Source organism: Sinocyclocheilus rhinocerous, unplaced genomic scaffold, assembly GCF_001515625.1.
Source record: "Sinocyclocheilus rhinocerous isolate Xijiao unplaced genomic scaffold, SAMN03320098_v1.1 scaffold1367, whole genome shotgun sequence".
Classification (NCBI taxonomy): domain Eukaryota; kingdom Metazoa; phylum Chordata; class Actinopteri; order Cypriniformes; family Cyprinidae; genus Sinocyclocheilus; species Sinocyclocheilus rhinocerous.
This window is the reverse complement of record NW_015631710.1, coordinates 231,296-241,802: the sequence shown is the minus strand read 5'-3', so window position 1 is coordinate 241,802 and position 10,507 is coordinate 231,296. Positions and strand designations below refer to the sequence as shown.

At 36.5% G+C, this 10,507-nt stretch overlaps 1 protein-coding gene across 1 annotated transcript in view; it reads right to left on the bottom strand.

Annotated features, from left to right (window-relative positions):
- LOC107741827 (protein kinase C-binding protein NELL2) overlaps positions 1-10,507 on the bottom strand; it is a 115,976-nt gene that overhangs the window by 47,735 nt on the left and 57,734 nt on the right. The window contains exon 13 of the mRNA XM_016554609.1: positions 7,139-7,264. Within this exon, the coding sequence (XP_016410095.1) occupies positions 7,139-7,264 (126 nt within the window). The remainder of the gene's footprint in view (positions 1-7,138; positions 7,265-10,507) is intronic.

The following is a 10,507-nucleotide window of genomic DNA, read 5'->3' as shown; positions in this document are numbered from 1 at the left end:
TCTCTCTCTCTCTCTCTCTCTCACACACACTCACACACACACACACACACTCTCTCTTTCTCTCTCACACACACTCTCTCACACACACACACACTCTCTCTCATGCACACACACACACACACTCTCTTTCACACACACACTCATTAAATTAAGTTTAACTGGAGACTTTTGCTTAAAGGAACAGTTATGCCAAAAATAAGAATGCATTCTATGTTTTTATCATTTGTATATAACTAACATCTCCTTTTGTGTTTTACAGAGGAAAGTACAGTAAGTCAGATTGAAATGACACGAGGGTGAGAAAGTGATCATTTTCTGACTGTATGTTGTAGAAATTTGATGTAGAGACAATTGCTAGGAACAGTTACAAAGAACACCCAAGACACGTTCAATATAACGTGACATTTTGAAGTAGAAAACCTGCAATAGTATTTTTGTAAAATGTAATACAATCATCATTTTTACTTTTTTACAAAAATGCAAAATGACTTTAGATATCAAGTCTTGTTTTCTGGAAAAATATCCAAATTAAGTGAAAATTGCGTTATTTACGTTTGAATTACATTTGTTTTATTTACTCCTTTAACAAGTAGTTGTTGTTTTTTTCTTGTTTTAAGCATACATTTAATAAACTGCAGTGAGGATTATGTGTTTGCCAAAAGTAACAATATTTTATTTTAAAAAAACAATATTGTAAAATATTTTTATATTTTAAAAATATCAGCAATATTCTTCTCTCATCTTCAGTAAAACAAAATCTAAAAATATTTAAAGTTAAATAAATATTATAAATGTTATATATATATTTGGAATATTATTAACTGGAAATGAGACAAATACTGCTGATTTTTTCCAGTGCAGTATGTTGAATTGAGCTTTTTGTTTATTGTTACGTAATTTTTTTCTGAAACATGTATAAAAATTAAGTGAGTTTCTGCTTAAAACAAGAAAAAATATCCATCAATGGGGCCAGAAAAGTAAAATTAATTCAAAGTGAAAAGAAGTTGATTTTTCTGACCCCATTTGTTCTGGTTTAAGCATAAAGTCACTTAATTTTATACATTTTTCAGAAAATAAAGCTTCATATCCTGTCATTTTGCTTCTCAAGTAAATGTCTCTTTATTTAAGAATGTTTAGATAGAAATAAGATGCAAAGATGAACTTTCTTACTCAGCAAAATATCTAAACATTCTTAAATCAAGACACATTTACTTTAGAAAAATGGTTGAAGATATTAAGTCTTGTTTTCTATAAATAAAGTGAATTTATACTTAAAACAAGAAGGAAATATCTGCAAATGGAGTCAAAAAATTAAACTTAATTCAAAGGGAAAACAGCTGTATCTTTCTGACCCCATGCAGACTTTATAACAAGCAATTTTGCTTCTCAAGTAAATAAATCTGAGATTGTCATTAAGTCTCCTGAAAGTCTCAATGAAAGAGCAACGTTTGACACCAACGAATGCATGAACTGAATGCAATGGATATAAAGCATCTGCCAATTGCATAAATGTAGCTGTTAAATTGACACTGTTCTCACCGACTACACAGTAGCACTCAGCTCAGAACTGCACGCTCAGCTGCCATCTGCACACAACCAATCAAACATTTATCAATACAGCTTTTCCAGGAACAAACCGCTGCGCTTGGCATTTCACAACTAATTACCTCCTCTACGGAGAAGGAGAGCAAGCGGTTCATTAGCGCTCGCGGGGTCGACGCAGGTCTGGATCAGCCGTGTGTGAAGTGTGTTTGCGTGGAGGATGAGGAAAACCTCTCTCTGGGTTTCCGTCTTAAGCAAACAGAAGAGCCGGAGCTATTAATTACAGCACCTGATGCATTATTACGAGGAAGTGGCGTAGAACTTCATTTCGCACTCTCACGCAAGATGTTCTGCGTTTGAGGCATGAGAGCGGCTCCGTCTCATTAAAACTTGAGCGTTTTCGGGGCAACGTATGGGCGCCTTTTGATTACGCACGGCTGGCGCACATTGGGAGAGGGTTTTTATTCCCGTTTTTCATGAAGTGGAGCTCAAAAAGAGGGGGATGAAATTAAAGTAGCTCTGGGATGAGCAGAGGAGAAGTTGGCGCCGGGTTGCTTTGAAAGAATAAAATCCGCAAGGACGGAGAAACCAATACAGATTTAGGAATATTCCCAGAATATCTTCCAAATCAGCTTTTAACATAATGAAACACCCCGGCAACACAAAACTCCGGAAAATAGTCTTTTATTTTCATGCATCAAATGAAGCTGCAATCAGTTTGCTTGAGCGGCCCGATGCAGGCGTATTGGCAATGCCGTGATTTTCTGTTTGTCCCGCCAATGTCAGACGGGGTCATTACTTGTGCAATTACATTGATGCATTAGGCAGATGCTTTTATCTGAAATGTTTTACAGTGCATTCAAGGTACATTGTCCATGCATTCCCAGAGAATTGAACCCATGACCTTGGATTTGCTCACTACTCAATGATTGATGTTCAGAGTAGTTAATGTGCTGCTATATCATTTCTAAGGTGGTCTGAGTGGATACTAGGGTGTTTTGTGTTGTTTTATCATTGCTACAGTGTTATGTGTGGTTGATAGGGTGTTAATGTGTTGCTATATTGTTGCTAGGGTGTACTGGGTGGTTGTTAGGTCATTATATGCAGTTGTTAGGGTGTAAATGTGTTGTAGTGTTGCTCTTATGGTGGTCTTGGTGATAACTAGAGCATTAATGTCTTGCTGCATTGTTGTTAGAGTGTTTTGGGTGGTTGTTAGGTCACTTATTTGCAGTTGCTAGGGTGTAAATATGTTGCCATATTGTTGTTAGGTGTTCTGGACGGTTGCTAGGGTATTGCTATGGGGTTACCAGGGTGTTATGATGTTCCGGGGGGTTGCTAGGTTATTTATATGCACTTGCTAGGGTGTAAATGTGTTGAAATGTTGTTAGTTGTTTTGGGTGGTTGTTAGGTCATTTATATGCAGTTTCTAGGTTGTAAGCGTGTTCTGATATTGTTATTAGATCGTTGTCATTATTAACATATTGCTATATCATTGCTAGTATGTTTTGAGTGGTTGCTAGGGTGTTAACGTGTTGCTATATCGTTGTTAGGGTGTTCTGGTTGGTTGCTAGGGTGGTAATATGATGCTATGCCATTGTTAGGGTGTTATGGGTGGTTGCTAGGGTGTTAACGTGTTGCTATATCATTGTTCGGGTGTTCTAGGTGGTTGCTAGGGTGGTAATATGCTGCTATGCCAGTGTTAGGATGTTCTGGGTGGTTGCTAGGGTGTTAACATGTTGCTATATCGTTTTTAGGGTGTTCTGGGTGGTTGCTAGGGTGGTAACATGTTGCTATGCCATTGTTAGGGTGTTCTGGGTGGTTTTTAGGGTGGTAATATGTTGCTATGCCATTGTTAGGGTGTTCTTTATTGTTGCTATATCATTGTTAGGGTATTCTGGGTGGTTGCTAGGTTGTTAATGTGTTGCTATATCGATGTTAGGGTGTTCTGGGTAGTTGCTAGGTTGTTAATGTGTTGCTATATCGATGTTAGGGTATTCTGGGTGGTTGCTAGGTTGTTAATGTGTTGCTATATCGATGTTAGGGTTTTCTGGGTGGTTGCTAGGGTGGTAACATGTTGCTATATCGTTTTTAGGGTGTTCTGGGTGGTTGCTAGGGTGGTAACATGTTGCTATGCCATTGTTAGGGTGTTCTGGGTGGTTTTTAGGGTGGTAATATGTTGCTATGCCATTGTTAGGGTGTTCTTTATTGTTGCTATATCATTGTTAGGGTATTCTGGGTGGTTGCTAGGTTGTTAATGTGTTGCTATATCGATGTTAGGGTGTTCTGGGTAGTTGCTAGGTTGTTAATGTGTTGCTATATCGATGTTAGGGTTTTCTGGGTGGTTGCTAGGGTGGTAACATGTTGCTATATAATTGCTAAGGTATTCTGAGTGGTTGTTAGGGTTTTCTGGGTGGTTGCTAGGACATTGATATGGGGTTGCTAGGGTTTTCATGTGTTGCAGTGTTGTAAGGGTGTTCTGGGTGGTTGCTAGGGTGTTAACATGTTGCTATATCGTTTTTAGGGTGTTCTGGGTGGTTGCTAGGGTGGTAACATGTTGCTATGCCATTGTTAGGGTGTTCTGGGTGGTTTTTAGGGTGGTAATATGTTGCTATGCCATTGTTAGGGTGTTCTTTATTGTTGCTAGGGTGTTAACTTGTTGCTATATCATTGTTAGGGTATTCTGGGTGGTTGCTAGGTTGTTAATGTGTTGCTATATCGATGTTAGGGTTTTCTGGGTGGTTGCTAGGGTGGTAACATGTTGCTATATAATTGCTAAGGTATTCTGAGTGGTTGTTAGTACATCACTATGTCATTACTAGTGTGACTGTCATGACGTTGCCAAGCAGGTTTCCCAAACACTACTCATCAATCATTGTTTCAGGGAAACAGGCAGTCCCGTCCCAAATTGACACCACTGGTTGAGCCAAAGCGACATGCAGAGGGCAAAAACACGTTTGGAAAGTGCGAGCAGAAGCACTGTAAGGTGCTTTATGGTCTTATTATTCGTTTTCTTTTCATAAGCAACAGCTAATGCTGGAGCGTTGAGGGGTTTTGTATGCCGGCGCACACAGAGACTGTGATTATGGCTGTACGGCTCCATCTCGATAAGTCGACGTGAGGCTGACAAACTCTTGACTGTGACAAGAGAATCTAACTGTGTCATTACAGTGGGGAGTCGACTTAATCACACGAACTGATGGATTCTGGGAATGCTGGGCTCTTGTAGCTCACAGACATTTTAATATCGATCCGTGCAATAGAATGTAATCCTTCAGTACTCTCATATTCATCTCTGGGGGGATGCAAGGAATTAAACGTTAAAAGTGTTTATCAGTTTTTGTGAGGTGCTTTGGGACGCTCTCTACAGCAGACACGCAACTCAACCAATAACTCTACAGAGGAGAGAAATAAAGTGCGCTCTGCACTATAAAAGCTATTTTCTTTTTAAACAACTTTTTAAAACCTTGAAGGACAAAGGAGCACTTCACGTTGCACCAAGATTAATCTATACTATCATAATAAAGACATTTATCTGTGGTTGCTAGGGTGTTAACCTGGTGCTATGTCATTGCTAGGGTGTTCTGGGTGGTTGAAAGGGTGTTAATGTGTTGCATTATTGTTGTTAGGGTGTTCTGGGTGGTTGCTAGGGCATTGATGGGGGTTGCTAGGGTGGTAACATGCTGCTATTTCATTGCTTGGGTGTTCTAGGTGGTTTCTATGGTGTTGATGTGATACTATATCGTTCTTAGGCTGTTCTGGGTGGTTGCTAGGGCATTAATAGTGGGTTGTTAGGGTGATTACATGTTGCTATCATTGCTAGGGTGTTCTGTATGGTTGTTTGGTATTGATAGGGGTTGTTAGAGTGGTAACATGTTGCTGTATTGTTTCTAGGGTGTTCTTGGTGGTTGCTAGGGTGTTAACCAGGTGCTATGTCATTGCTAAGGTGTCCTGGGTGGTTGCTAGGGTGTTAACATATGCAAATATTGTTGTTAGGGTGTTCTGGGTGCTTGCTAGGGCATTGATATGGTGTTGCTGGGGTGATAACATTATATATCATTGTTAGGGTGTTCAGGGTGGTTGCTAGAGTGTTAACGTGTTGCAATATTGTTGTTAGGGTGTTCTGCGGGGTTGCTAGGGTGGTAACATGTTGCTATATCATTGCTAAGTTGTTCTGGGTGGTTTCTAGGGTTGTTAGGTTGTTATTGTTGTTAGGTGTTCGGGGTGGTTGCTAGGGCATTAATGGGAGTTGCTAGGGTGTTAACATCTTGCTATTTCATTGCTAGAGTGTTCTGGGGGGGGGTTACTAGGACATTAACGTGTTGCTATATCATTGCTAAGGTGTTCTGAATGATTGCTAGGTCGTTACCGTGTTGCATTATTGTTGTTAGGGTCTTCTGTGTGGTTGCTAGGATGATAACATGTTGCTATATCATGGCTAGGGTGTTGGAGGTGGTTGCTATGATGTTAACGTGTTGATATTTCATTGCCAGAAAAGCTATTTTCTTTTTAAAAGACTGTTGAAAACCTTGAAGGACACACTTCGTGTTGCACCAAGATGAATCCAGACTATCATCATAATAAAGACATTTATCTGTGCGCACAAAGGCCCCGGTGGCAAACGCCTCCTGAGTTTTATCGTACTGTTTTTTTTAATATATCGCTCCTTTAGAAAGTAAAACTGAGAGCCGCTGTGCTTGTATGAACCTAATTGGCTGGTTTATTGTATTAGCTCGACTAATTACTAACAGGAAGTCAAAACACTCTGCTGGTTATTTACATCCTGTTTCATAGCATATAGCATAATCTCCCTATATATATATATATATAATATATATATATTGTAATAAATATATATAAATTATATAAATATATAATTTTGCGTGCGTTTAATATACATAATATATGTGTATTTTCTTATGTATTTTTTATAATATAATATAAACATACACACAGACATTATATTAAATATTTATAATATTTGTATAATTTTCAGAATATATAATATAATGTTTATGTATATACACACATTATACACAGACATTATATTATATATTTTAAAAATGACATACTATATATGTCTATATTGTATTATTATATATATTACATAATTGTGTATATATACATAAAGTATAAAATATGAATAATTGAATTAAAAGTCATTCATAAATTATTTCAGTTTATCTGTGCATGTCATCAGTCAAATGATGCATTTTTGCACTGATCTAATTAGTTAAAGCTGTTTTGCTCTGTGATTGGTTTGTTTGTCTCGACTCTCTGTCCTGTGATTGGCCGAGTCTCTGTGCTGTGATAATTATCGGTGTGTATCTAATACATCAGCTAGATTAATATAATTAGAAGCCTAAAATAGCACAAATATGAAACAGACCAGGCCTTTACTGCAGCATGTTGGCTGAAGTGCTTCATCTCTATGGTATTTGCAATGAGAAAAAGCCAGATTCACTGCGATCCGGTCATCATGGTTTCTTTCTCATGCTGTCAATGTGAATGGAGTCGTGAAACGTCTCAGACGTTAAGCAGCAGCTGTATGAGAAGTGAAAGTGAGGGTGTTGATGTGATGGGAGTCTGTGTCTCTCACCTGTACAGGAGTAATCGTCGATGCGGATGAATCCGGTGTGGCAGATGCACATGAAGGAGCCGGCGGTGTTCACACACTGTGTGTTCTCACGGCAGTAGTGCCTCCCCTCCACACACTCATCGATATCTGCGCAGAAAACATGGCATCAGCTCAGACTCACACGCCGGGAGACTTTACATGCTGCGGATGGATAACGCTGAGGGTTTGAAGACGTGAGTCAAAGTCTGTAACCACGGGGTGGATCAAATATTTACAGTGTATTCAATACAGGGTTATTATAGTTCACTCAAACTAAAACCTTAAGAAAGCATTTTTGTTACTTGAAATAAAATAAATGTTACCTGAGATCAAATAAAATATAAAAAAGCAATACTTATAATATTTATAAAAATTATAAATATTTATAAAATATATTAAAAATTATAATATAATATAGAAAAATGTAAACATTTTATTTCAGCTAGTTGCTCGATGTAATAAAATAACTAAAACTTAATATATTCATAAAACTTAATAACAAACAAAAAAAATTGACAAAAACACATCAAAATTACTAAAACTTAAAATTAAAGTGAAAGCACAAAATATAAAAAAATAAAATCTAATTCAAAATATTAACAGAAACTATAATGATGCTAAAATAATACTGATTCAATATTTGTCAAGGCAAGGCAAGTTTATTTCTATAGTACAGTTTATATATGCAATGATGATCATAAAAGATGCATAAGAAATAAAAATAACAAAAATTAATAAATAAAATTTGATGAATAATAAATATTTTTAAAACAAATAAGATTACACTCAAAACTATAATTGCTTTTTACTTTGAAACTTTTTACTAAGAAGTTGCTAGTGAATTTCACAAAAAAATATAAATAAACGGCAAGTAACATATTGAATTAAACATGAAATTTGAAGGTATTAAGACTGAAATTGTATTTTCTTGTAAAATAATGTACTCCAATTTGTTTTATTTACAACTTCAAAAAAAAAAAGTTTTTCAAGTTCACACAGTGAATATCTAATTTAATCATTTTAATTAAATTTTTTATATATTAGCATCTCTGAATTTAAAATGCTAAAAGAGTTGAGATATTCGAATCATTTCCATGAATCAGTTCATTTGAATCGATTCAATGAATCCGTTCGGTTTGATTCTTCTTTTGCAGTAAACATTTTGAATCAATTCGGCAACATTGACTGCTTAGATGATTTATTGATGAAATGAAATGATTTATTGTTTCTCTCACTGAAAACAAATCAATCCTTTATGTTATTTTCATTTCTTAATTAAGTAAACAAATACATAAAAATAAATATTGATACAGCATTAGTTCCGTTCTTTAAATGCAGAGTAAAATGTGCACAAGTCAAGGAGTTTAGACTGTTTGGTATTAGATTCAAGTGTCCGTGTGATGAATTCAGTGACTTTTTAAAAGATGATATCCGTGACATTTCCGGGGAACAGTTTGGTGTGAAGCGAGGGCAGAGCGATCGGCCTGCTCATGTGTCATGGCTCCTTGAATTTATCGCAGTGAGATCAAATAAAAGTTATTAAATCAAATCTCATAGACTTACAGATCTAATAAAAAGCCTTATGAATTTTCGCCAGCGCCGAACTGCTGCATCTCTGATAAATTCAGAGTGGCTTTATGGCTCAGGACTTCAAATGAAACTTTAACCCAATTTGTTTGGAACTGGCGTCCTTCAGCATAACCTCCGCCACTTCTCTTCTGTAATTCTCTTAGTTCGCGCTTCTTCTGCGGCTTATTCTTGAGGAATAACCAGGAATTATGGTCCTACGGTAATGAAAGAACTGGCATCCGTTGCCTACACAACACACACGCTTTCAGCCTGAGAGAATCAAACGACCTTGATGAACAAACCTCTCGTTAGCCGCTCTGATACCACGGTACGAACACTCAGAATACTTTTTCTGAGGCTTGACATCAGTACCTGCGTGCAACCTCAGCAAAGACGAGCATTCAGACTCCTTAAGTGCCTTAACGATAGCAGTAAATCAATAAAAACCTATTAAAATGTATTGGAAACAAATAAGAAAAAAATACATAAATGAAATTATACAGTACATGAATATTTATATTTGCCATAACATTGTGAGTATCGCACACCAGCAATTTTCGATTATGAAAACGCATTTTTTTTTTAATATATTAGCATCACTGAGTTTGAAAATCAGTTTGTGTCACTGCGTGTTAATACTGTATTATATATATATATATATATAGATATAAACACATTAATTTACATTATATTATTTAACTTTTAAAATATATAATATCTATACCTATATATATATACGTGTGTGTGTGTGTTTATTTATTTATACAACAGTTCTTTCTAGTCCTTGAATCCGAGAGCCTTTTCCAGCGGTGCAATATTCTAGTGATAACAGCACTCCAACCATTTCACCATTTTAAGTTTTAAGAGTTTTTAGGCGATAATGTACTTGTTTAGACTTCAGATATGCAGTTTGTTAATAAAGATAACGTCTACTTGAAAATGCGTCTCGATGTTTTGGGAGATGTGAGCTCCAGGGCGTCAGCGGGCGTTCAGCGCTCATGAAACCGCCGAGAGCAGCCTCACCTCGGACAGATCTGCTGGAATTTGCCGCTGGCTCTGATGTCTCCATAGTGGTTAAACATGAGATATAATTCATTTTTGGTCAATCTAACAGGCAGTCTTTGGTCTCATTAATCTATTATTTGTTCCAGAGCAAATAGTTTTGGCTGAGGGCAAAATCTCATCACGTTATATTTTATATAACTTTAATGCTGTATATCAGAGCGCTGCCTTTGTACTTTTGACTGAATTGCCCAGCAACTTTTATGATGGCTGTTGTTGTTGTTTATTAAATTTTGTTAGTAAATAAATAATATTTGTATGTAAATAGTAGTAGTATTTAATAATAGTATTTAGTGATGGGAAACGGTGTGTGTGTTTGTGATGGTGATTTTAGTGACATTATTCCTCCATTAGATGGCGACAATAGACAGTTTTTCTGAGTGAGTTTGCAGTAAAGACTTTTATATTGAAAGAGACTGAAACAGGGTTGTAAACAAGGAAGTTCTTTTCACTTTCAACTAGTTAACAAATACAGTGAGCAGCGCTGTCATCAGAAATCACCCTTAACAGATGAAAGATAGTACGACAAAGATATCGCTTTCCTCAGCGGACATTCAAACTCATGTTTTATTGTGAATATGAGATTGAGCTGAAGAATGAATGCTGGATCAGATGCAGGTGATCACACTCGCTCAGTCCATCTCTCTCTCATCATACTCTACATATTATACAGTGAGCTTTTAATACAGTGATACAATAAGCTTTCAATGAAGCAACTCA